Here is a 22,251-nt window from a genome sequence, read left to right as displayed (position 1 = left end):
CATCTCTTTCAACTGAAATTACTTTTAAAAAAAGAGGGAGAAGGGAGGCAAAAGAAAGTATTCAAAAGCATATTAAGCCTAGTTGGGGGCAGAGGTAGGAGGGAGAGAAGCACTTAATCTGAGTTATCCAAAAGTTAATTTGGAAAGGGTCTTCTACTTGAGTTCCATTCATAACCAAAATTCCCTTAAACAAGAATTAAATGCATAAAGTCACTAGAGGAAAATAAAATTTCTACCTTAAAGGTAAAAAAGGCAATACCTGAGGACATCTGAAGTCTGATTTGAGTCAAGTGGGTGGGAGTGTTTACTGTGAAGCAGCTCGTCTGATTGCACTGAAGGCACATGGAGGTGCAAAGAGGCCTAGGAAAGAAAATGTAACAAAACTGCCTTGAAGAAAATTAATTGGTTTTGTGTTTCTTCTTCTGTTTCTGAACTAGATTATTAAAATGAGAATGTTTTCATTATGTACAATTAATTGGAGTCATTAAAAAAAATGCTTTGTTTCCTTATGTGGCATGATGACATAATTCTGAGGTGCCACAGTCTTTTTTATTGCTTCTGTTGTTTTTCCAATCATAAGGCAACCAGTGTGAACAAAGACTTCTGTCATTTAAAAATTACCAACTTGCCTAGATCTTTAGCTTCAAAATGTACTGTAATAATCACTAGAGATCAAATCTCAAATACAGTATTTTTAATCTTCTGGGAGATGACCCACTTTTGTTTTCAAGTCAATAATGCCATATTACGTAGATATAGTTATTGCCCAGGGCCATGAACCTGGAAGGGGGTGGAAAGAAAGGGTACAACCTAAGAAAACTAACATTGAAAGCAAAGCTCTAATTTACTTGATTATTCAGAACCCAGAATACTGACATTGTCACTAGCTAAAGATTACTACAAGAGGATAAGAAATACGCCTATCCTAGCCCTAGTGTTACAGTCCTACAAGTAATATTCAGTATAAAAAAATTTCGGCATATCAAAAGCATCTGAATAGTTTCTTGTTTGTTGCATTGCATTCTAGAGCTCAAATCCACTAAAGATCAAGGATTCTTAATGTTTTTTTTTGTATGTTATGAACCCCTCTGGTGGAGCCTTCTCAGTATAATGTTTTGAAATGCATAAAACAAAATACAAAGGATTGCAAAGGAAACCAACTGTACTGAACTATAGTTATAACGTATTTCTTAACATTCTGGTACTAGATGTAATGAAAACTAATATTTGGGAGAGCAGGAGAGAGAAACGGTTCACAATGAAACTAAATACTACCTAGATGGAAATTCTCTAAGTATGACATTAGTACAGTCAATTAGTATTGACTTTCAGAACCTCAGACTTTGATAATCTTTCAAGAAAGAATTAACATGAGAGTCCACTGTCTGATTTTCACATACGTATTACCACACAAAGCTTAACAGAAATTATTATTTTCTCTTTTAAAAAGTGTGCTGCTAAAATACTGTTGAAGCTGCCAGGAGCTTTGTTAGGAAGATAGTGCAACCATCACTTTCTAAGTGATATAGCACTGTCCAGGAGAAAGAACACTTTACTGAGGGTAATGGGGCTCTAACTTCATTCTACACTGACTCCGTTCAGGATTCAAGGCAACCTCTAAAACCTCTTTGAACATTAGTTTTCTCATTTGACAGAGAAGGCAGGACTAGATGATTTTTATGGTCCTTTCCCACTCCAGAATCTCATGATTACAATGTATACGTTTGGAAAGTCAAATAAGGCAGCTGATGGTGCAGCACATAGAGTGTCAGGCCTAAAGTCAGAAATCCTAAGTTCAAATATGACCTCAAACACTTACTAGCAATATGGCCTGGGGCAAGGCACTTCACCTGGGTTTGGCCCAATTTCCTCAAAGGTAAAATAAGGACAATAATAATACCCATCTCCCAGGGCTATTGTGAGAATAAGACAATTGTAAAGGACACAGTGCCAAACACATAGTAAATGCTATATAAATGTTAGCTATTATTGATACAGCATCGATTGAACAATACATTTAAAAATAACAATGCTGTTCTTACACCCATCTTTTCCATTTAAAGACTCATGTTGCATCTAAACATCCTTAGAAACTCTCCTTAAAAATTTTTTGCTATGACTGAGTATGGTGGCATTTGCCAATAACTCCTAATAATGAAGAGTCTGAAGTTTGCTTGAGCACAAGAGTTAGGGGCTGTAGTGAACTATGCTGATCAGGTGGTCTGCACTAAGTCTGGCACCTATATGATTGGCCCCCAGGACCCAGTGTCAAAAAAATAAACAAATAATTTTAAAATTTTACATTGCAAAACATGGTTAATCCCACCTAGGACTAGGACGTGCTAGTAAATGTTTAACTGGATTCTTGTTCCCAAAATATATACAGTACACACTTTTAAATTTAATCTGCATTACCTCTATCCCTTTGTTAAAGTTTTGATTTGTAGAACTATAAATGCTCACACTGAAAATTTAACCATCTGCTGCCAATATGGGGTCCAACACACCTTTGCCCTCCATCCCAAATTATCAATTAGCACTCCATAAAAGGCATTGAAATAGTAATACCTTAAGAAAGAGGGGACACTGATGTTGTGCTTGAGGACATGCTGACCAAAACCAGTCAGGTAATGGACCCGCTTTGGCAGTTGATACAAAGTAACCAAGGGCCAACGGTTGCTGAAGAATATTTGTTACTTCATCATGAGATTCTGTTGAAAGCAGCCGATCTGTACCTTGACCCTTTTGAATGGACAAGAGATAAAATAAAACTGAGTTCTTCTGAGAGTAACAAAGAGACATCTACATAAAAACATGATTTATGATGTTTGGTGTGGCTCTTTGGATTGCATTTGAGAAGCTGTGTGTTACATGTAATGCTATTAAACAACTCTTCCCCACAAACTCCAACCTTTTTAACACATTTTCCTGTTGATGCTGGATGGCTGGGAATCTTAGACTAATACAAGCTCTGAGGAATCAAGTGCCAAAAGGCAATGAAGAGCTGTAAGGGCACAAAGAAGCTATATGGTGTTGTGCTTATGGTATATGAGAAATAGCAGAAAGAATAATCACTAAGGAAATATGACAGGAAAAGGAGGTAGACTATTATGCAGCAAAAATGAGGGATAACATATAAACATCCCGAGTGTTGTTCTGAAAGACACAGAATGTAAAACAAACCATGTTTCTAAGTATCTTGGGTAGATTCTTTATGCAGAGTTCATGGGAAAACATAAGCAAGAATCCTGAGACCATGTAGCAGACTCATGAAATGACAGCTCTATTGACACACTGAAAATAATGGTGTGATTATTAAATAAAGATCAATTTTCACTTATGGTTCATGGGAATTTCTTTTACTCTCTGATAGATATTACTGGTCATTACTTGACAGCTTTTAAACCCAATCCTTCACTCACAAAATAGTCTCAGTAATAGGTAGTAAAGGGAATTTGAAAGATTACTCCAGCGTACCTGGGAAAGTCTACTATACAATTAGTATTAACATTAAAAGAATGATTAATTTTCCTTTTCTAAAACTTTCATTTTAAAAGTACAACTTGGTTATTTGCAGAAAAGCTATTTTTCTAGTATGTGAGACTACAGAAGTATTCATGGTACTATTGCTGACTAGCCCAGCAACAACTTGGAATTAGAACTTCATCAAAATTTATATGGTCCTGGAGATCAGTAGGGGCAATGGTAGGATAGGAGGAAACTATAAACAAAGGTTTGTAGCTTTCTTTTGGCACTTTGTCAAAAAACCTACATAAAACAGATAATAGAGGCCATATAAGAGTATTTATCAAGGCTTACAGTATCTACTCCATGACATGCAATTTGAGATATCTATGGTGTAAGAGCAAGGCACAAGTGTTGAATAATTATTGTCAATGTTCAGAAGACAAAAGAGATCCTATTTTGTGTGTAAGTATATTTATCTACATTATACATACATATATGTATATAGTGTATGCATAAAGTACTATTAGGTGAGTAAAAACTTGTCTGCCACATGGATGACAAACTATTTTTATTATGGTAGTTACCTTGCCAGTATCACCTCCATGAGGATAATGAGATCCTGGAGAATGTACAGGGGACCCAGTTGGGGATGCAGGAAGGATATTAATGATGTCAGGGTCGAGATCATCTCCTGTGTCTAACAGATCAAAAATACCTATTCCATCTGCTCCATCTGTATAGGAAAAAAAACAGGAGGAAAATCAAAATATTTTCCAAATTCCACAGAATTTTTTTTCTTTTTGAGAAATATCTAGAAAATCTATGATTTAAGTTCACTAAAATAGACCTTCAGAGATATGGAGATGGGGCAGACATGGATACATAGACTACTCCTCAAGCTAACATGGTACTGGCCTTGAAGTCAAGAAGGACTGAATTCAAATCCTGCCTCTGACAACTCCTGGCTATTTGATCCTGGGCAAGATACTTAACTGTTCTTCCTCAAGTTTTCCCATTTCTCAAAAATGGGGACAAAAACAGCACCTACCTCACTAGATTCTTTTTTTTATTTTTTTTTGCTTTTTGGAGGGCAATTGGGTTTAAGTAACTTGCCCAGGGCTACATTTTTTGTTTGTGTGTTAAGTGTCTGAGGCCAAATCTGAACTCAGGTCCTCCTGACTCCACTGCCAGCATTCTACTCACTGTGCCACCTAGCTGCCCCTACCTCACTAGATTCTTGTGAGGATCAAATGAGGTAATATATATAACATATGTGAACCTTAAAGCTCCATATAAATGTTGGCTATCATTATCATATATGGTATGGATATATACCATAAATGGAAAATTCTTTTTTAAAGAAGTCTTTAAAAGTCTTCTTCACTGTGAAAGAAAATATTAAAATTGTAGTATAAAACCGTAAACTACAGAGAGAAAACTTGTACCAAGTGATTTGAGAAGTCATTTGAAAGTGTGCAAGAGAATTAGCAGTAACCCTGAAATCTTGCTCATTTTTTTTTTTAAAAGAAGTTTAAATGGGGACACAATTATTACTCAGAGGTATCTACAACTACTTTGTGATGCTCAGTTATTGAAATTCTAGCATATGAGAATCTCAACATGAAAGGGAATGCAAAATAAAATTTAAATTTGTTCCTTTATTAATTTTTATATAAGCTTGCACAAACACTTACCATTGTTTGTGTTGAAAGCCAAATCCAAATTCTCAGTGGTATAAGTGGCTGAAGCTACTTGCACAGAAGCGGAAGTTGGGAATACAAGTATATGAGTGCATGATGTATCTTGTGGGGTATTGAGCTGAGATGTCTGCATATTTAGAGTGGTACTTCGTCCAAATACAGAACCTGTTGACACAGAATCTGAAAGAGAACCAGAAATTTAGCAAAAAACAAGTCTCATGTAATATAAGGTATACCAAAAGTCTATGCGAAATTTTAAGCTTTGTACTAAGATTTTTTAGACACCCTACATTTACAAACTTAAAGGCAGGAAAGAAGTAAAGAGTAAATCAAATATAAGCAAGATATCTAACCTGGCATAATAACAAAAGATCCTTGGGGCTCCATTGCTACCAGGCAAGCACTAAGAATGCTTGGAGAGTCAGCAGCAGATATACCACACATTCTACACATATCTTTTAGTCTTTTACTGAGAGACTGTAGATTGCGGCGACTCAGCAAACAGCTCCAATCTGTGGGTAATAACATTCAAGAAATAGTGTGTAAGCAATGTATCAATGATGATAATATTAATTTGAGGAATAAAATTTACAACACAAAAGAAAACCACTTAATGGTTTAACTGAGCATTCTCTAAAATGCAGGGACTAATAACAACAACCTGAATTATTTGTTATAGTCTCTTGTCAGTCTTTATTCCCTTAGCTTAAGAGCATCTACCCAATTTCTAAGGGATGTTTCTAGGTAGGAACCTGCACAAAGGATGGTGGGTGAACTAAAAGTTAAACAATAATAACAGGGAGTAACAAATTTAAGGGACATAACAAAGCCAAAGGGAGAATACTACTCATAAGCATAAATGGGAAAAAGCCTTTCCATCTTATATTTTGAGATGCAGCTCTTAAAAAAAAATTATTCTAGATGCAAATAATGATACACATTATGTAAAGCTGATCTGTTGCTTTAATTTGAAGTTTCTGAAAATGGTTAGAAAAAATAAATCTAATTACAAGCTGATTCTGAAATTTGTATGAGTGCTCCTGTGGTTCATACATAAAAGCAACTTAAATACTGAAATCAAATTTTTACCTTTTAATTCTCCATGCCCTATTCTTCCTAAGCGACCAATTACAACTCTCCATGGTAAAGAACTCATTTGTACAAGTCCTAAACACCATTCCCACAGTTTCTGGAGACCAAGTCTTCGAGCAGAACCTTTTTTCCTACGAGCTCTATGAGGAACAAATAAAAAGAAATAATTGTTGATATCCTAGGAAGCTAACAAAAGAGGGAAAAAAATCTGTATTTACTCTTATCTAATAACCTCTTTCAAAATATGTATAACTACTTGAGTTAAGGGCAGGAGGAAGATGTACAGAAAAAGATGGCAGGAAAGGAATATCAAAAATTTTAAGCCTTGTTCACAAAACTGATCATGCTTTAGGTTTAAAACCTTATCTAAGGTATTCTCTTGATTGTGGCTGGCTCAGATGGTCAAATTAGCTCAGAAAATTTGTATCTAGAATTGACACAAACTTGCACTCAGAATAGCATGCTACTGTTTTGTTTTACCTAGTCAAAACAATGTAATAGGAATGTTCCCATTATACAAAGAATGCATACCAATAAGACCTCAAGATATCAAAATTCAATTTTTTTTTTGCTTTTTTTTTTGGAGGGAGTAAGGTAGGGCAATTGGGGTTAGGTGACTTGCCCAAGGTCACATGGCTAGTTTTGTGTTAAGTGTCTGAGGCCGCATTTGAACTCAGGTTCTCCTGACTCCAGGGCCGGTGTTCTATTCACTGTGCCACCTAGCTGCTCAATTTCATTATTAATGTTTAAAAACTATATGCCAAATTCCTTTAACACAAACTTTGTATTGATATTCCTTTTGAATGACAGTATTCTCATCCAAAATAACCCTCTAAACAAATCACTCTAATGCTCAGTTACAGGAAAATATATCAACACTTTATTTGAATGTAAAGGGTTAAGTTGTATAACCCCTCAGGTTATTAATTTTGACAAGAAAGCTTACAAATCAATTGTAATAAATGAAAACACAAGCACCATGAGAGGGGAGGGGTTTGATTTTCTATTTGTATCTCTAGAGTTTAGCATAGTGCTGTGTACACAATTTATACACTAACACAATAGAGATAACTAAAGCACTGACTCCCAATCAGGTCAGAGACAGTTTGGCCCACTGTCCACAGAGAAAAGAATGTGGAGTCAAAAGACCTGGGTTTAAATCTCACCTTTGCAATTTAACTAGCTGTGGGATAAAGTATATAAAAAATGTCAAGTTACAAATTTGTCAAGGAAAGAAAAAAAAAACCACAGGTAGATTTTATATATAACTAAAGTATTTTTTCTCATAATACTACTCTACAGGTAAGAAGACTGACTCAGAGAATCAAATGATTTTGCCCATGATCATTAATAATTTCTAAAGCTGGGGCTTGAACCCAAGTCTTCTAATTTCAAATTATAAAGTAGTTAAGCACCATCCTCATGTTGAAGCTCACACCGTAAAAAAAAAATAACTATTAAGCGTAAAACAAATATGGGATTTCTAACTAACCCGATTTAAAAAAAAAAACACATTCATTTGAATACATTATTTCTTATTGGCTTCCTTGTGTCATATTTTTGTGGCAGTAACTGACATTTATACAGCACTTTAAAAGGTTTTTGAAGTGCTTTTCTCAGAACTATATGTGGTAAGTACTACAAATATTCCTATTTTAACTCAATCTCAGAAGCTGAGACTTGTTTACAGTCATTTTACTACTTGGTAGTTAAGCCAGAATTTGAACCCAGATCTGACTCTAGGCCCAGTACTAACTCTATCACAACCATCCCATGACCAAACCCATAATAATATTTTTTTTTCCCCACAATAAAATTTTAAAATAATTACAATTTTAAAAACTACTATTCATCTAAAACTCTGAATTGTGTTACAAGATGTTTTACATACCTTCTTATTTGAGCTTCACTACAACCCTCTGAGTTAGGTAAACTTACAGATACTATCCCCATTGTATAGATGTTGAAACTGAGGCTCAGAGAAATTAAGTGACTTGCCCATAGTCATATAGCTAATAGGCACTGGAGGCAGAATTTGATTCCAGATCCACCATTCTATTCATATGCCATGAGACCTTTAATTAAAGATGACTTAAAATAAACTATTTTAAGTTTGTTCACTGTGTTAGATTTGCCTCCCAATGAAGTTCATGTTTTCTATCTTCCTATGAAGCCTAGCAAAGTGGTGGGAATATAGTATTAGGCAATCAAGAAATACTTACAAACTTAATAGCTAAATATACATACAGAACTAAAAGAAGTAACTTTGGAATTCAAAGAGAAAGATCTTTATCTTATTTATCTTATCTATCTTATTTAAAATAAACTAATTAAAAAAAGGTTAAGTGAAAACTTTAAAAAATATGGGTTTGCCCTTTAGCTTCTCTTGGTCTAAAAAAGAAAACTTGGAAGATGGTATCTAAACCTACTCATAGGAAGTAATCTGACGAGACTATTTAAGGATTATTACATTCCCTTCTTTGAAATAAAAGTTCACAAAAACCCACACTTAGTGAAATTTTATTACCTGTTTGGAACATCAATATTAATGATGCAAGTTTCTAATAATTCTCCATATAGATCTGTGCATGATGCAAGAAGCCACCTTTGATCATGAGATAAACAGTAGCCAACAAAAAGTACATTGTATTTCTGTCCAGCTTCTCCAAATGTTTCTCCTAGTTCTGTCTGTTTGTCCTTCACAGGGGCCAGAATAAAAGGAGGAGTATAAAGCCGAATACACTCTGGTCTCTGTAAAACAGGAAATTGAGGTACTAAAACGCCATCATAAGGAATAATTTTAATGATGACAATATGAGATCCTATTTAAAAAAAACAACCAACCCACAAGATAATTAAAAAACAAAAATGATAAAAAGATAAAAGGATTTTTCTGGTACTTAACCACAGACAAAAAAAAATTAAACCTACAAACATTAAAGAGTTTGCTTGGTCAAGAAAAATACTCACATCAGGACTTTTAAGGGCAGTTTCCATCGCTAAACCTGGCCCAAAGCCAGTTAATGTTTTTACATTGGTTGATGTTGGAAGTGGTCTCCGACACTGGGTAAAGACCGAAAAAGCCAAAGATTTTAAATGCTGCGTATAGATCTGTCTATCTTCATGTTTCACAGGTTGTAGCAGGTATTGACATGGGACAATCTAGAAATTGCAGACAAATAATGTTACAAATGCTGAATTTGTAATTCAGAGATCAGATTATGTTCTAAGTCAAATATATGCAATTGATATTCTGGCAGAATGTTGAACTCAATCACTGATAGAGAACCAAAGTAAATGATAAGGTAGTGTTTTCCCAAACTACTTGGCCACAGAACACTCTTAGTCTTGAAATATATTGATGAAACCCATAAATGATGGTAATTGCTGAGGGAAGACAAAGGAATGTGGAGAGAAAAAAATCACAATGCAGGTGAAAGAAAAATCTAAGGTTTGTCACAATGAAGGAAGGAGTGGTGATACCCCACCACCATGAGTGCTCACCACTCTCAGGTTCCTCTACTTCTTCCCCTATTCCAGGTACAACAAATTGTTCTGTCCTCCCCCTGGCTCCAACCGGTCTCAGGAACAAGGCTACACATTGAAGATGTCAGTGACCATTCGGAGCTAGCATTGATTTTCTCATGGAACCTTATTCACATTGACATGTGCAAAACCAGGATTCCATGGAACCCAATTTGGGAAATGTGGCTATAAAGTATAGCTTAAAAAAAATGGAAGCTTTCTAATATTTTCTCATCTAGTTAAATGGATTGTGATAAACAGTCAACCTGGATAAAAATAAAGGCTTTGAGTTTAAGAACTACCTAAAAGCTTTAAAGAGATAGTTTCTGAGTGAAAAATTTTCAACAATTTAATAGTATTAGCTCACCCCAACTTTTAGCTACTTCTGGTATAGTCTGTAACAGACAACAGAGACGTGTCAAAATCTCCTTTAAACCTGTACAAACCCTGTTATGTATAACAGAGAAGTCAAGTATTTTCCCCTCTTTGTCACCCCCCAACCCCCACCCTTTAGCACCAAAGACCTCAATTACTTCCATATAACTATTTTTCCTTGTTTCTGATGAGGAATGTAAGCAAGTAGACAAGGTAAATGAAACATTTTTTAGAAAGCTAGCCAGATTGCCATGTCAATTTCTTTGTCCAGAAAGTATCAGAAGGAAAATATTAAAATACACAATACACTCCCCTTCATTACCATTACCTCACACACACACACACTCTCACTCTCTCTCCCTGTCCCCTCCCACATAATCAAATTGTTGTTACTGCTAAATAGACATTAAAAAAATTTTAATTTAAATGCAGAAAAGTAAAGAATATCCTTTAAAATCCCCTGTTAAACTCTATTTTACCCAAACACCAAGCTATTTCATAAAATCTCAAAAGATTTAGGATACATTACTCTTACCTGTACAGAAACAGTACTCTTGAGATTGGGTGGAAGAGTTTGGACCATTTCCAAGAAGCATCTAAGTAGACCCAAGGTCCATACGTTAGAATTAGAGCTCTCATCTTTATTTTCATATGTGAAAGGATCAATTATGTAAACAACAATTGCAGGTGGATAAGTGATTGCATGTGAATCACCATCTGTTGGGATTCCCACCTTATCACGATCCATAGTGCTACAATTTAAAAAGAAAATTTAATAGTCAGTCAACTAACAGTCAATAAGCATTTATTAAGTGTCTATTATTGTCATGGGGATACAAAGACAAAATATAGTCCATACTCTTAAAGAGCTAACCATATAATGGGAGACAATATGCAAACAGCTATGTATAAGTAGGCTATACAAAGGATAAATTAAAGATAATCTCAAGGAAAGCATTAGCATTAAGGAGAATTAGAAATGGTTTCTTTTAGAAGGTTAAAATTTTACAAGAACTAAAAGGAAACCAGAAGGTGAAGAGAAAGAGAAAGAAAATTCCAGGCATGGAGGACAGTCTGAGAAAATGCCAAAAGTCTGGAGATGGAGTGCCTCATTTGAGGAATAACAAGGAAGCTAGAGCTAGTGGCACTAAACTGTAGAGTACATGGATATAAGACTACAAAGAAAGGAGGATAGCTATGAAGGACTTTCAAGGCCAAACAGAAGATTTTATATTTGATTCTCAAGGTGACGGAACCACTAGGGTTCATTGAGTAGAATGACCTAATCTGACCTGTGCTTTACGAAAATCACTACGACAGCTGAGGGAAGGATTAGCTAGAGTCAGGGGAGACTTGCAGCAGCAAGACTGACCTGGAAGTTATTGAAATAATCCAGGCCTGAGGTGACAGAGTACTGGGATGGTGACAGTATATCAAAGGACAGAAGGGGGAGTATAAAAGAGATATTATGGGGCAGCTGGGTGGCACAGTGAATAGAGCACCGGCCCCAGAGTCAGGAGGACCCAAGTTCAAATCCGGCCCCAGAAACTTAACACTTACTAGCCACGTGACCTTGGGCAAGTCACTTAACCCCAACTGCCCTGCCTTCCCACCTCTAAAAAGAAAAAAAAAAAGAGAGAGAGAGAGAGAGATGTTGAGTTAACAATAAAGTCAGGAAGTAGAGAAGGCTTGAAAGAAAAGATAGTGAATTGGTTATGGATATGTTGAATTTAAGAGTTCTTTAAAAAATGTTTAAGGGGGCAGCTAGGTGGCGCAGTGAATAGAGTACAGGCCCTGGAGTCAGGAGGACCTGAGTTCAAATATGGCCTCAGACTCTTAACACACCAAAAAACAAAAACAAACAAACAAACACACACACACACACACACACACACACACACCCCTAGCTGTGTGACCTTGGGCAAGTCACTAACCCTAATTACCCTACCTTCCCCTCTCCAAAAAAGCAAAAAAAAAAAATCTAAAAAAAAAAAAAATGTTTAAAAGGCAGCTAGAGATACTAGACTGGAGTTAAGAAGAAACTTAAGGGTAAATAAGCAGATCATCAAAGAGATAACTTAATCCAGGAGAGTTGATGAGATCACCAAAGGAAATTGTATAAAGGAAGAGAAAGAATCCTGGGGGACTCCCAAGGTTAATGGGCATGACCTGGATAAAGATCCAGCATAGGAGATGGAGAAGGAACAATCAGACAGGTAGGAAGAGAATCAAGTCAGAGTAGTGAACGGAAACCTAGAGAGAAGAGTGACTGACAGTGTCAAAGGCTGCAGAAAGGTCAAGAAGGAAGACTGAAAAAAAGGGACATTAGATTGAACAATTAAGAGATTATCAGTAAATTTGGAGGCATAAATGATGAAGGTTCAAAGCTCTGAAAAGATTGAAAAGGAAGTAGAAGTACCAATTATGTATATGCCCTCCTCAAGGAGTTTAGGAATAAAAAGGAGAGATACTGGACAATAGCCAATGGAGCTAACTAGTCAAGTGAGAAGTTTGTTGTTGTTTTTTAAAGAATAGAGGTATTTGTATGTGCTAAGGAAATAACCAGTAGACAAGAGATTGAAGTTTAGTGAGAGTGAGAATGACAGAGTGGGCAATTTCATTGGGAAGATGAGATGGAATGGGATCACTTGTGCATTACAGAGTTCTAACCAAGTATGATCCTAAGTATTAGAACTCAGTTCCTTAAAAAAAAAAAAGTTAAGGAAATACACACACCACTCCTCAAGTTTTAAAGTTTTGCGCATGTAAATAAACTATTAGGCAAGGTTAAATTTTAACTAAAATTAAATTCCCAAGGGGAAAAAAAAAGTCTAAAATTTACTCCAAACATAGATTACTTCTAATTTATAATGAATGTTTTTACCTTTCAGACACTTCTGGATGTGGCTGAGTTGGACCAGAGGATGCTTCTGCAGAAACCCCAGCAGTCTGTAGCGTTGGGGGCTGTTGCCCCCCTAACTGGGCACTCTGAACAGTAGCTGCTTGTGTAGACACAGATCCAGCAGCATTATTCATGCTTCCAAAAGGTGGAAATGAAGTTTGTTTACTGGCTGACATTCCACCGCTTATGTTGGTGGAGGAGGAGGAGGAGGAGGAAGAAGAGGAGGAGGAGGATGAAGTTGTAGTCAAAGTAGAATTAGTTGTGGCGACTGCAGAAGACACAGAGCTACCTGAAGTCATGGTCATAGTGCTGCTTGTTGTGGTTGCCGGGGTGGCAGATGGAGTGTTTGAATTCCCAGTATTTGTCAGCTGAGGTGGAGTAGTGAGAGACTGACTTGTGGGGACAATCAAATTTGGCTGGGTAAGTAAAGAGCTATCCAGTGGCTGGGAAGCAAGATAAGGACCTAAAGAAACAGAATACATAGTATATTTAATTCTTAAATTTCACTGACCAGTTTGGTCTCCATTTAATATGTTAACAAGAAAATTCGAATCAATCTTTTTTGTAATAAATATTAAGCATTTATAACGTGCAAAATAACATTTGCTAGTATTTACATAATAAAAAATTAAGACACTGGTTAAAAATGAAGATGCAAACTGGCATTCATCATGTAAATGATCACTCAAGTTAAAATAAATTATATTTCCAAAGGATAAGAAACTTTCCTTTTTTCTTCAGAGAGGGCTATCAACTTAAAAGGTGACGATTATGCTGTGTATTTAACATCATGTAAACATCACTGCTATGAAGTAATTTATTACTAAACTACAACCCTACCCCTCTGAAGTCATTAATGGGTAATAAAACAAATGAACTTCCCTTTGTAACATTTTTCATAATGTAGTTTTCTTGAGGCAGCTAGGTGGCAAAACTGAGAGAGCACTGAACAGGAGTCAGGAGGACTTAAGTTTAAATTCTGTGTTGACTTTAGCTTTGTGACCTTGGGCTCAATGGTTTCTAAAGACTTTCTAGCTTTAAATAAATCTATGATTTGATGAACCAAACATTAGTTGAAATATACTAAGTGATACACAGTAATTTCTAGCAAATTTTCAGCAAGTCCAAAGGTTTGCCATATAATAAAATGAATAAAATGACTAAACTGTAGCCATGCTCTAAGGCTGGTTAAGGTCGCCAATATAAACTTCATAAATAAAGCACCTTTCATGAAGTCCTTTCAGTGTTTCAGTTCTAAACTCTCTTGGATATCTGTCAGGTAAACATGCTGCCTTTAATAAATTCATTTTTATGCTAGCCATCTTCAGGAGGGGGGGAAAAAGAGGGAGGAAAAAATTGGAACTCAAAATCTTATAAAAATGAATGCTGAAAAACTATCTTTAGTAACTGGAAAAAATAAAATGCTACTAAAATAAAAATTAACAACAAAATTATTTTTTATGTTTATGAATTCTATAAGAAAACAGTAATGTAGTTTGCACTATCCTTAGAGTGAACAATGAATTGTACGATGTTGTTACAAGCTCAAGTCTCTGATTTCAATCCATTCATAAAGTTACTAACCTTGAGTTATAAGTAAAAATCCTTCATGTTTTTCAGGCCCAATAATCAAAGAATGCATGTCACATATTTGAATAGTTTGAAATTCCCAAATAATTCCCTTTCCACCATCCCCTGCAGTAATATAAATTCAGTACCCAGGTCGTATCTGCAGACTTGTGCATACAGCTTGAGTTTAGAAAATGCTTCATTGTTGCCATCAGCTGCCTGAGAAAACCATTCAGTTACCAACTTTTCTGAAAGTTTCTTTGAAGCAGTAGATCCAACTCTCATGATCCCATCAGCCAATAATCGTGAAATGGGTCTATGTTGTCCTAATCGACAGGACTACACAAAGAGAACAACAAAACTAGTGAATTCATCATAATTATACAGATACATGTTTTTTTTTAAAGCATCTGTTAAAAAACAAGGAAAAATCACCCCCTCAGTCCCTTTTAAAGGGAAGTCAAAGGACTTTGGCACCAAGATTAGCAATGATACATGCTGTTAGAGATCTAGCCTGTAAATGTAGATATGATTTCATTTTCTCTCACTCAAAATTAAAACACCACACATTACTGAATAAAGTGAAACAGCAAGGAATTAATTACAGCAACACTACTTGTTCAGTCATTTTAATCATGTCTGACTCTTTGTGATGCCATTTGGAATTTTCTTGGCAAATATTGGAGTGGTTTGTAATTTCCTTCCCCAGCTCATCTGACAGATGAGGAAACCGAGGCAAATGGGATTAAGTGGCTTGTCCAGGGTCACACAGCTAGGAAGTGTCAGGACAGATTTGAAAGAAGGAAGATTAGTCTTCCTGACTCCAGCCCAGTAATCTCTCTAGCTAGCAGCCCTGCAATACCATATTATTTGGTAATAATAAAAAACTGTAAAATGTAGAGAAAGATGGGCAATACAAAGTTTTTAGACATTTAAAATGAGCACTTTGGGGTGGCTAGGTGGCGCAGTGAATAGAGCACTGGCCCTACAGTCAGGAGTTCAAATGCAGCCTCAGATACTTAACACTTACTAGTCAAATGACCTAGGGCAAGTCACTTAACCTCAACTGCCCTGCCTTCCCCCCTCCAAGAAAGCAAAAAAATATATAAATTAATAAATAAAATAACATAAAAGGAGCATTTAGCCTTAATATTAGAGGCAATGTGATATATAACAGATAAAGCAGCTGGTCCTAGAGTTAGGAAGACTAATGTTTTTAAGTCCTCCTTTATACACTAGCTGTGTGACAATGGACAAATCCTTTAACTTTCCAGGACCTTAGGTAACTGAAACTAAATGGCGGAGGGGCTGCTGATCCAAATGATTGGAGGAAAGTTTCTACACAGATAAAATCAGATATTGACCCCCATGCCCAAAATTATCTTAAAATACCAAAATAATATCAAGAACAAAAATCAATACTGAAATAAATAAAAGTCTTAATGTCTCTATATAGTTGTTATTACATGTACGTGTTTGAAATTTATGATCAGCTGGGGGATCTTGCTTAAGCTCTTAAAGAAATTGTCTTCCCTGTATATTTAAGGTAAATAAAAATACAATGAGAAAATACAATCCTTAGAACTATATGTATGTGTACACAAATACTCCCCTCCTCCCCTACCCCAAACATAACTTCATCCACACAAGCTGATAAGATACATACTTGAAATAATTGGTAAAGAAAAAAGTCAGGAAAAACAAAGAATTCTAATTTTAGGGTTGAAACATACCCTTTATTTTACAAATTAGGAAACTGAAGTCCAAAGAGACATGGTGACTTACCTATGGCCATAGAGCAAGCCAGGGCCAGAACCATAATAATACAATACTAAGGGTTGTATTTTCTCATATACATCCTCTTCATCCCTTTCCCAAATATAAACATAAGGCCAATTTGTCAGTTATAAAGTAACACACTATTCTTCATATACAATATATGTTACAAGTTGTTATGATGGCAGGTCATATTAAACCTTTTCCACTCTACCTTGAAGAGTTCATGTGAATTATGAAACATCTAAAGTCAGCTGCTCAAGTTTATGGGTATAATGAATCAGCTTTTCTTTCAATTTTAACAAAGATTTATTAAATATCTATTACGTACAAGGTAGAATGGAACAGTGGATAGAAAAGTGACCTTGGAGTTAAAAGATCAGGCTACAAAGTCCTTTTGCCCCTGACACATAATAGAATTTTGAACTTAGATAATTTGCTTAATCTGAGTATACTATGCCAATTCTCTAAGACTATAAATTACAAAGGAGTTGCCAAAGTGCATTAGTAGAACAATCCCATACTGATAATATCACAGTTCTATACCAAAAAAAAAAAACCCAAGAAAGTATAAAAAGCACTGTGACAGATGTAATGGACATAAAGATAAATGAAAAACAAGTCCTTGATCTCAAGGAATTTCTACCATGCAATACAACGTTTACACAGATTAGTCAATATATGAAGGAGAGAACACTAATAACTAGAAGGAGCATGAAAGCCTTCCCCAAGGACATAAAACCTGAATTTAACCTTCAAGTTAAATGCTGGGGGTGGCCAGGTGGCACAGTGAGTAGGAGCACTGGCCCCAGAGTTGGGATGACCTGGGATCGAATCCAGGCTCTGATACTTAGCACCACACCCAGAAATAACTGGCAGGAAACAGAATGTCAAGTCCAGGTAACAGCAAGAAGGCTAGTTTAGTTGAAATGTATAGTGTGTGAAATCAGTTAAGCATAGCACCAGGCACAAAGATAGTGTTGGAATGACAAGGGAATTGACAAATTGGAATGACAAATTCTTTCCTTCAAAGAATGTACAGTCTAAACAGAGATAACACATGAGTATATAGATACTGAATATAAAGAATAAATGTAAAACATATTTTTAGGCAGGAGGGCACTAGCAATAGGGGTGAGGGGAGGGGACAGTGGGCATGGAAGGAGAGAACAAAGGAAGGGAATTCACTGAGCTAAATATTAAAGGAAACCAGGAATTACAAGATGCAAAGATGAGATGAGAATGCATTTTAAACACAGAGTTCAGCCAGAGCAAAGATGTGAAGGTGGACATATAGTGTGATATGCACAAAATAGCAAGTAGGCTAGTAAACTAGATCACAGAGTGCAATGAAGCCCATGTGAGAAACTGGACACCTGGCCATTTTGGCATCAATAGCACCACATCTTAACTAAGCCACCTGACTCATAGATTAGGTTTAGATATCAGCATAAAGGTATGAGATATTTTAAAATCCCATACCTCTCACTCTGAACACATACCTCATATATTGCAGTAAGATCTCTAAAAAAGGTTTTTGCTCCATTCAGAAGGGCTTCATTCTCTGGACATAGTACAACATATGCTATATCTCTTTGAGATCCATAAGGTTCTAGCATCAGCCTCTCCCAATAAGGCAAGGCAAATGGAGAGAGCACCAGAAAATCATAATCATATCCCAACAAAAATGTGGGAATTGGCAGTGGTTCTGGGGACTCATCAGTTCCTTAAAAAAGAAAAAAGTGCATTAAGATCATAAGCATATGTAGAAGAAATTGACTCCTTACTTAGATTAATATGAAGCAGTATACAAAACTAAAAATTAAGTAAAGTTACTAACTTGGGGCCACTACAGATTTTTTTTTAAAATTAATTTATTGACAATTTAAATAAAGGCACTCACAAAGGATCACAGTAATTTATGGACACTTAGCCAATCAATTCCATAAATGTTATTTACCATATGAGCCTCGGCCAGCCATCTTATGAAACTGTTGCCAAGTAAGAGGACCTTGGACTCCCCAAGATCTCACTGTTCTTTTTTTCTGAATGGCATCTTGAAGTACTGGCTGAAGGGACAGGAGCATTCGAAGGATGTCCTGTGAACACTGCATGCTTACATCTATAGCTATAATAAGGATATAAAAATAAGAATTACGTTAGTTCTATTATGACAATAAAATATTAAGTTGTTAAATCCAGCAGAATCACTCATTCACTATCATGGATATTTAAATTCCTACTTATAGAGAACTTGCTTTTGCACAGAACTATTTGGAAAAATTTGGACAGGTGATTCTTCTAGGGACCTACAATAAAAAAGCAACTCTATCTGAAATCAAATTGATTTTCCTCTGTCTTTTAGATACATTAAGTTGCTCACAGAGTTTCCACATTAATCTTCATAAACCAACAGTTTTAGTGAAAAATGGTCTACATGGCAATAAAGACATTAATTCTAACCTGGATTTTGAAATTCTCTTGTAATTTTTTCTACAGTATCATCATGAAAACAGTTAACTCTAGAAACTCTGGTAAAGAGCTACATGATAGCTCATAGACCTGTTCAAACTACTAACATTCAAGTCAGTTTTTAAAATATTTAGCTATTCAGCCACTGATCTACAGATTATCCATGCTGACATTTCTTTTTTTTTTATGACCTGACCCTCAGTATTTCATTACTTTGATCACACGTGTTAAGAAGGAAAGGTTGCTAACTTAGAGTTAGGAGAGACATGGTCTTGAATCCCACCTCTCAAACTGTATAATTATGGGAAAGTCACTTAACTCCTAAATTCCTCCGAGTCTCAGTTTCCCCATCTGCAAAACTGGCAAGAATACTATGTTTAATATCTATCTTTCCAGAGCTATTTAGATCAAATGAGAATGCATACTTTGTATATTTTAAAGAGTTTTATGTCCACTATTAAGAAGGGATAATTTTGCTCAGTTCTTTTCTTTTCCTGCCTAACTTTTTAAAAAACAATGGCTAAGGAAGAATAAAATGATAAAATCATTAGCTACAAGGAAATTGTAGAATGTAAATTTCCACTATCATTGCCATGCCATTTCAGTTCCTCACCTCCATAACCATGATATAATCAATTCTTCCCCTGTATTTTTCTTCTCCCTGACTCAGTCAGTTGCCTTCCAATTTTGGCCTGATACTACTTTCACTCCAACATTTTAGTTTTAATTTCTCCTCAATCAAAGCAGTATCATTTATACTTCAACTTAAATCTGTTACATACAGAATATTCCAGGACCTCCCCATCACACATCCTATTGGTTTTAATTTAAGCAAATGTTTTACAGTTAGAACACAAAATAATTTTTTTTTTTTAGTATTTGACTTATAAAATAGTTTCCTATCTCAGTGAATTTCAATCTTACTTCTGTTGTGATTTCATAATATATCCTTTTGGGGGGTTTCTTTGGTGCAGGGAATGCCTGACAAGGAAATTCCCTCTACCAATACAGATCAGCACCGTTCTCTGCAATTTATGGGTTTAGAGAGTTGCCTAGAGCACTGAGAGGGTAAGTGACTAGTCCAGGACACAGAGCTGGAATGTCTCAGGACCTCCAGGAGGTATTATGTCTCTGAGACTAAGTCTTTATGGCAAGCCAACACCTCTATTCCAAATAAAATTACAAATGCAAATTATTATAATTAAAATGTACAGTTTCATAACAACTTAAAATGGACTGTTAAAAAACAAAGGAATCATTGAATTAGCAAAACTAAACCAACTCAAGAAAAAGCAATTCAATGTCCACATTTTGAAATGTTTTTTTTTCTTTCTTTATTTAAAAAAAAATGCTAGTTCTTAATAACAACTGATTCCTGAAAGCAATTCCAAAGACATACTTTAACAGTAAGCTATTGCTCAAATGAAAAATGCTTTCTCCAAAGTTACTAATGATGTCTTAATGGTCAAATCAAACCCTAACCCCCAATCATTATCCTTATTGATCTGAGGATGTGACTCTGTTGACCACTATCTTGTCCTAGATATTCTTTCCACACTGGGTATCAATGACACAACTTTGTCTTGGTTCTCCCTCCCTGCCTATCTTGATTGCTTTTTCTCAGTCTCTTTTACAGGATGATCATACATAGCACGATCCCTATTTGTGGATATACCCCAAAGGTCTGTTCTGGGGCTTCTTTTCCTCTCAGTTACCTCATCAGCTTTCATGAGTTTAATGATCAATATATCCAGTCAAAGACTGTTCCCCCTCTCAGTCTCCTTTGCTGGAAACTCATTAGGTCGTACCTACTAACTTGGGGGTGAACCACAAAGCTCTATTCTGGGGGCTCTTCTTTTCTCTCTACTACTTCACACTGTGCTCTCATCAGCTCCTTTGTATTTCGTTATCATCTCTATGCTGATGATTTCTCAAATTCATTTATTTTGCCCTAATCTCTCTGCTGACCTCCAGACCCAGATCTCCAACTTCTTCTCAGACATCTCAAACTAGGCACCTGAAATTCAACATATCCAAAATAGAACTCATTATCTTTCCTCCTAAGTCCTCCCTCACTCTATTTTTTCTATTACTATAGAGGGCAAGACCATCTTTCCAAGTCCCCCAAGTTGGGGGACCTAGGTGTCATTCTTGACTCCTCACTGCCTCTTACCTCCCCTCCCCCCATCCAATCTGCTGTCAAAACCTACTGATTACAACTTTGCAACATCTCTCAAAGGTTTCTGTCCCCTCCCATTTCTCCCTCTCCCTCCAATGACCTCCACTTTGATACTGTATTACCTTAAATCTGGACTACTACAAAAGCCCTTCTGGTGGGTCTGCCTCAAGTCTCTCCCCACCTCCAATCCATCCTCCAGTCAACCACTAAAATTATTTTCCTAAAACACAGGCTGAACCATGCCACCTTCATGCTAAATCTCCAGTAGCTTCCTGTGACCTCTAGGATCAAATGTAAAATACTCTGATATGCAAAGCCCTTTATAACCTACTTTTCCCTATCCATCTTTTCAGTCTTCTTACATTTTACATCCCACCACATATTCTTCAATCCAGTAACACTTGCCTTCTGGCTATTCCACAAAAAAGACACTCCAGTTTCTCAACTTCAAGTATTTTTTCAAGTTGTCCCCCATGCCTGGAATGTTTTCCCTACTCATCTCTACTTACTACCAGTCTATTCCTTCAAGTCCCAGCTAACATCCCATCTCCTACAGGAAGTCTTTCAACCTTCTGAATTCTAATGCCTCCCCCCTCCATTGATCATTTTGAATATATTTCCTGTATGTAATTTGTCTATACATATTCACTTGTTCATTGTCTTGACCATTAGGTTGTGAACTCCTACCTAGAGAACAGGGGCTGTCTTTTCCTTTTCTTTGTATCTCTAGTGCTTAGCAGTGCCTGGCACATACTTGGTGCCTAATAAATGCTTAATGACTGAATGAAAAAGTCTCTTTCCTGAGCCTTTCTTCAGCATTAAAAACTGTTTATTGGGCAGTATATATTTAAAAGAGAGCTCCCCTCCCCAGCCTTCAAACTTACTCTTTGGAATATCTCTATTTCAAGAGAAAGTAAAAGTACCAAAGTAATTTACCCTAGGTCAAGTGTACCAGCCTGGAAACAGAATTATTTCCTGCCTGCCTTTGTGAAAACTTGTAATACACAGTCACAGATGGACTGACTGACTGCTAATAATAACCAAAGAATTCTATTATTTAAGAAGTGGGACTTCAGTGCTCATCTAGTGCAATTCACATACAAAAGGAATCTCCACCATAATATGCCCAACATGTGGTCATCCAGACTATGACGAGAGAATTCCAAGGAGGGTAAAAACCACCACCCTTTGAA

General features: G+C 36.1%; 1 protein-coding gene across 1 annotated transcript in view; it reads right to left on the bottom strand.

Moving 5' to 3' along the window:
- The window catches only part of MED13 (mediator complex subunit 13), a 96,330-nt gene that overhangs the window by 5,048 nt on the left and 69,031 nt on the right, over nt 1-22,251 (bottom strand). Inside the window, exons 17-29 of the mRNA XM_069078201.1 lie at nt 18,368-18,535; nt 17,910-18,133; nt 14,781-14,970; nt 13,045-13,525; nt 10,696-10,912; nt 9,231-9,422; nt 8,788-9,011; nt 6,258-6,400; nt 5,522-5,680; nt 5,163-5,348; nt 4,053-4,201; nt 2,569-2,742; nt 260-360 (exon numbers count right to left, since the gene is read on the bottom strand). Coding sequence (XP_068934302.1) covers nt 260-360; nt 2,569-2,742; nt 4,053-4,201; nt 5,163-5,348; nt 5,522-5,680; nt 6,258-6,400; nt 8,788-9,011; nt 9,231-9,422; nt 10,696-10,912; nt 13,045-13,525; nt 14,781-14,970; nt 17,910-18,133; nt 18,368-18,535 — 2,608 coding nt within the window. The remainder of the gene's footprint in view (nt 1-259; nt 361-2,568; nt 2,743-4,052; nt 4,202-5,162; nt 5,349-5,521; nt 5,681-6,257; nt 6,401-8,787; nt 9,012-9,230; nt 9,423-10,695; nt 10,913-13,044; nt 13,526-14,780; nt 14,971-17,909; nt 18,134-18,367; nt 18,536-22,251) is intronic.

This window comes from Petaurus breviceps, unplaced genomic scaffold, assembly GCF_028583685.1.
Source record: "Petaurus breviceps papuanus isolate PSGF00001 unplaced genomic scaffold, PetGlider_PUasm1.0 91023, whole genome shotgun sequence".
Classification (NCBI taxonomy): domain Eukaryota; kingdom Metazoa; phylum Chordata; class Mammalia; order Diprotodontia; family Petauridae; genus Petaurus; species Petaurus breviceps.
Note: the sequence above shows the minus strand (reverse complement) of the source record. Positions and strands in the feature narration are given on the sequence as shown.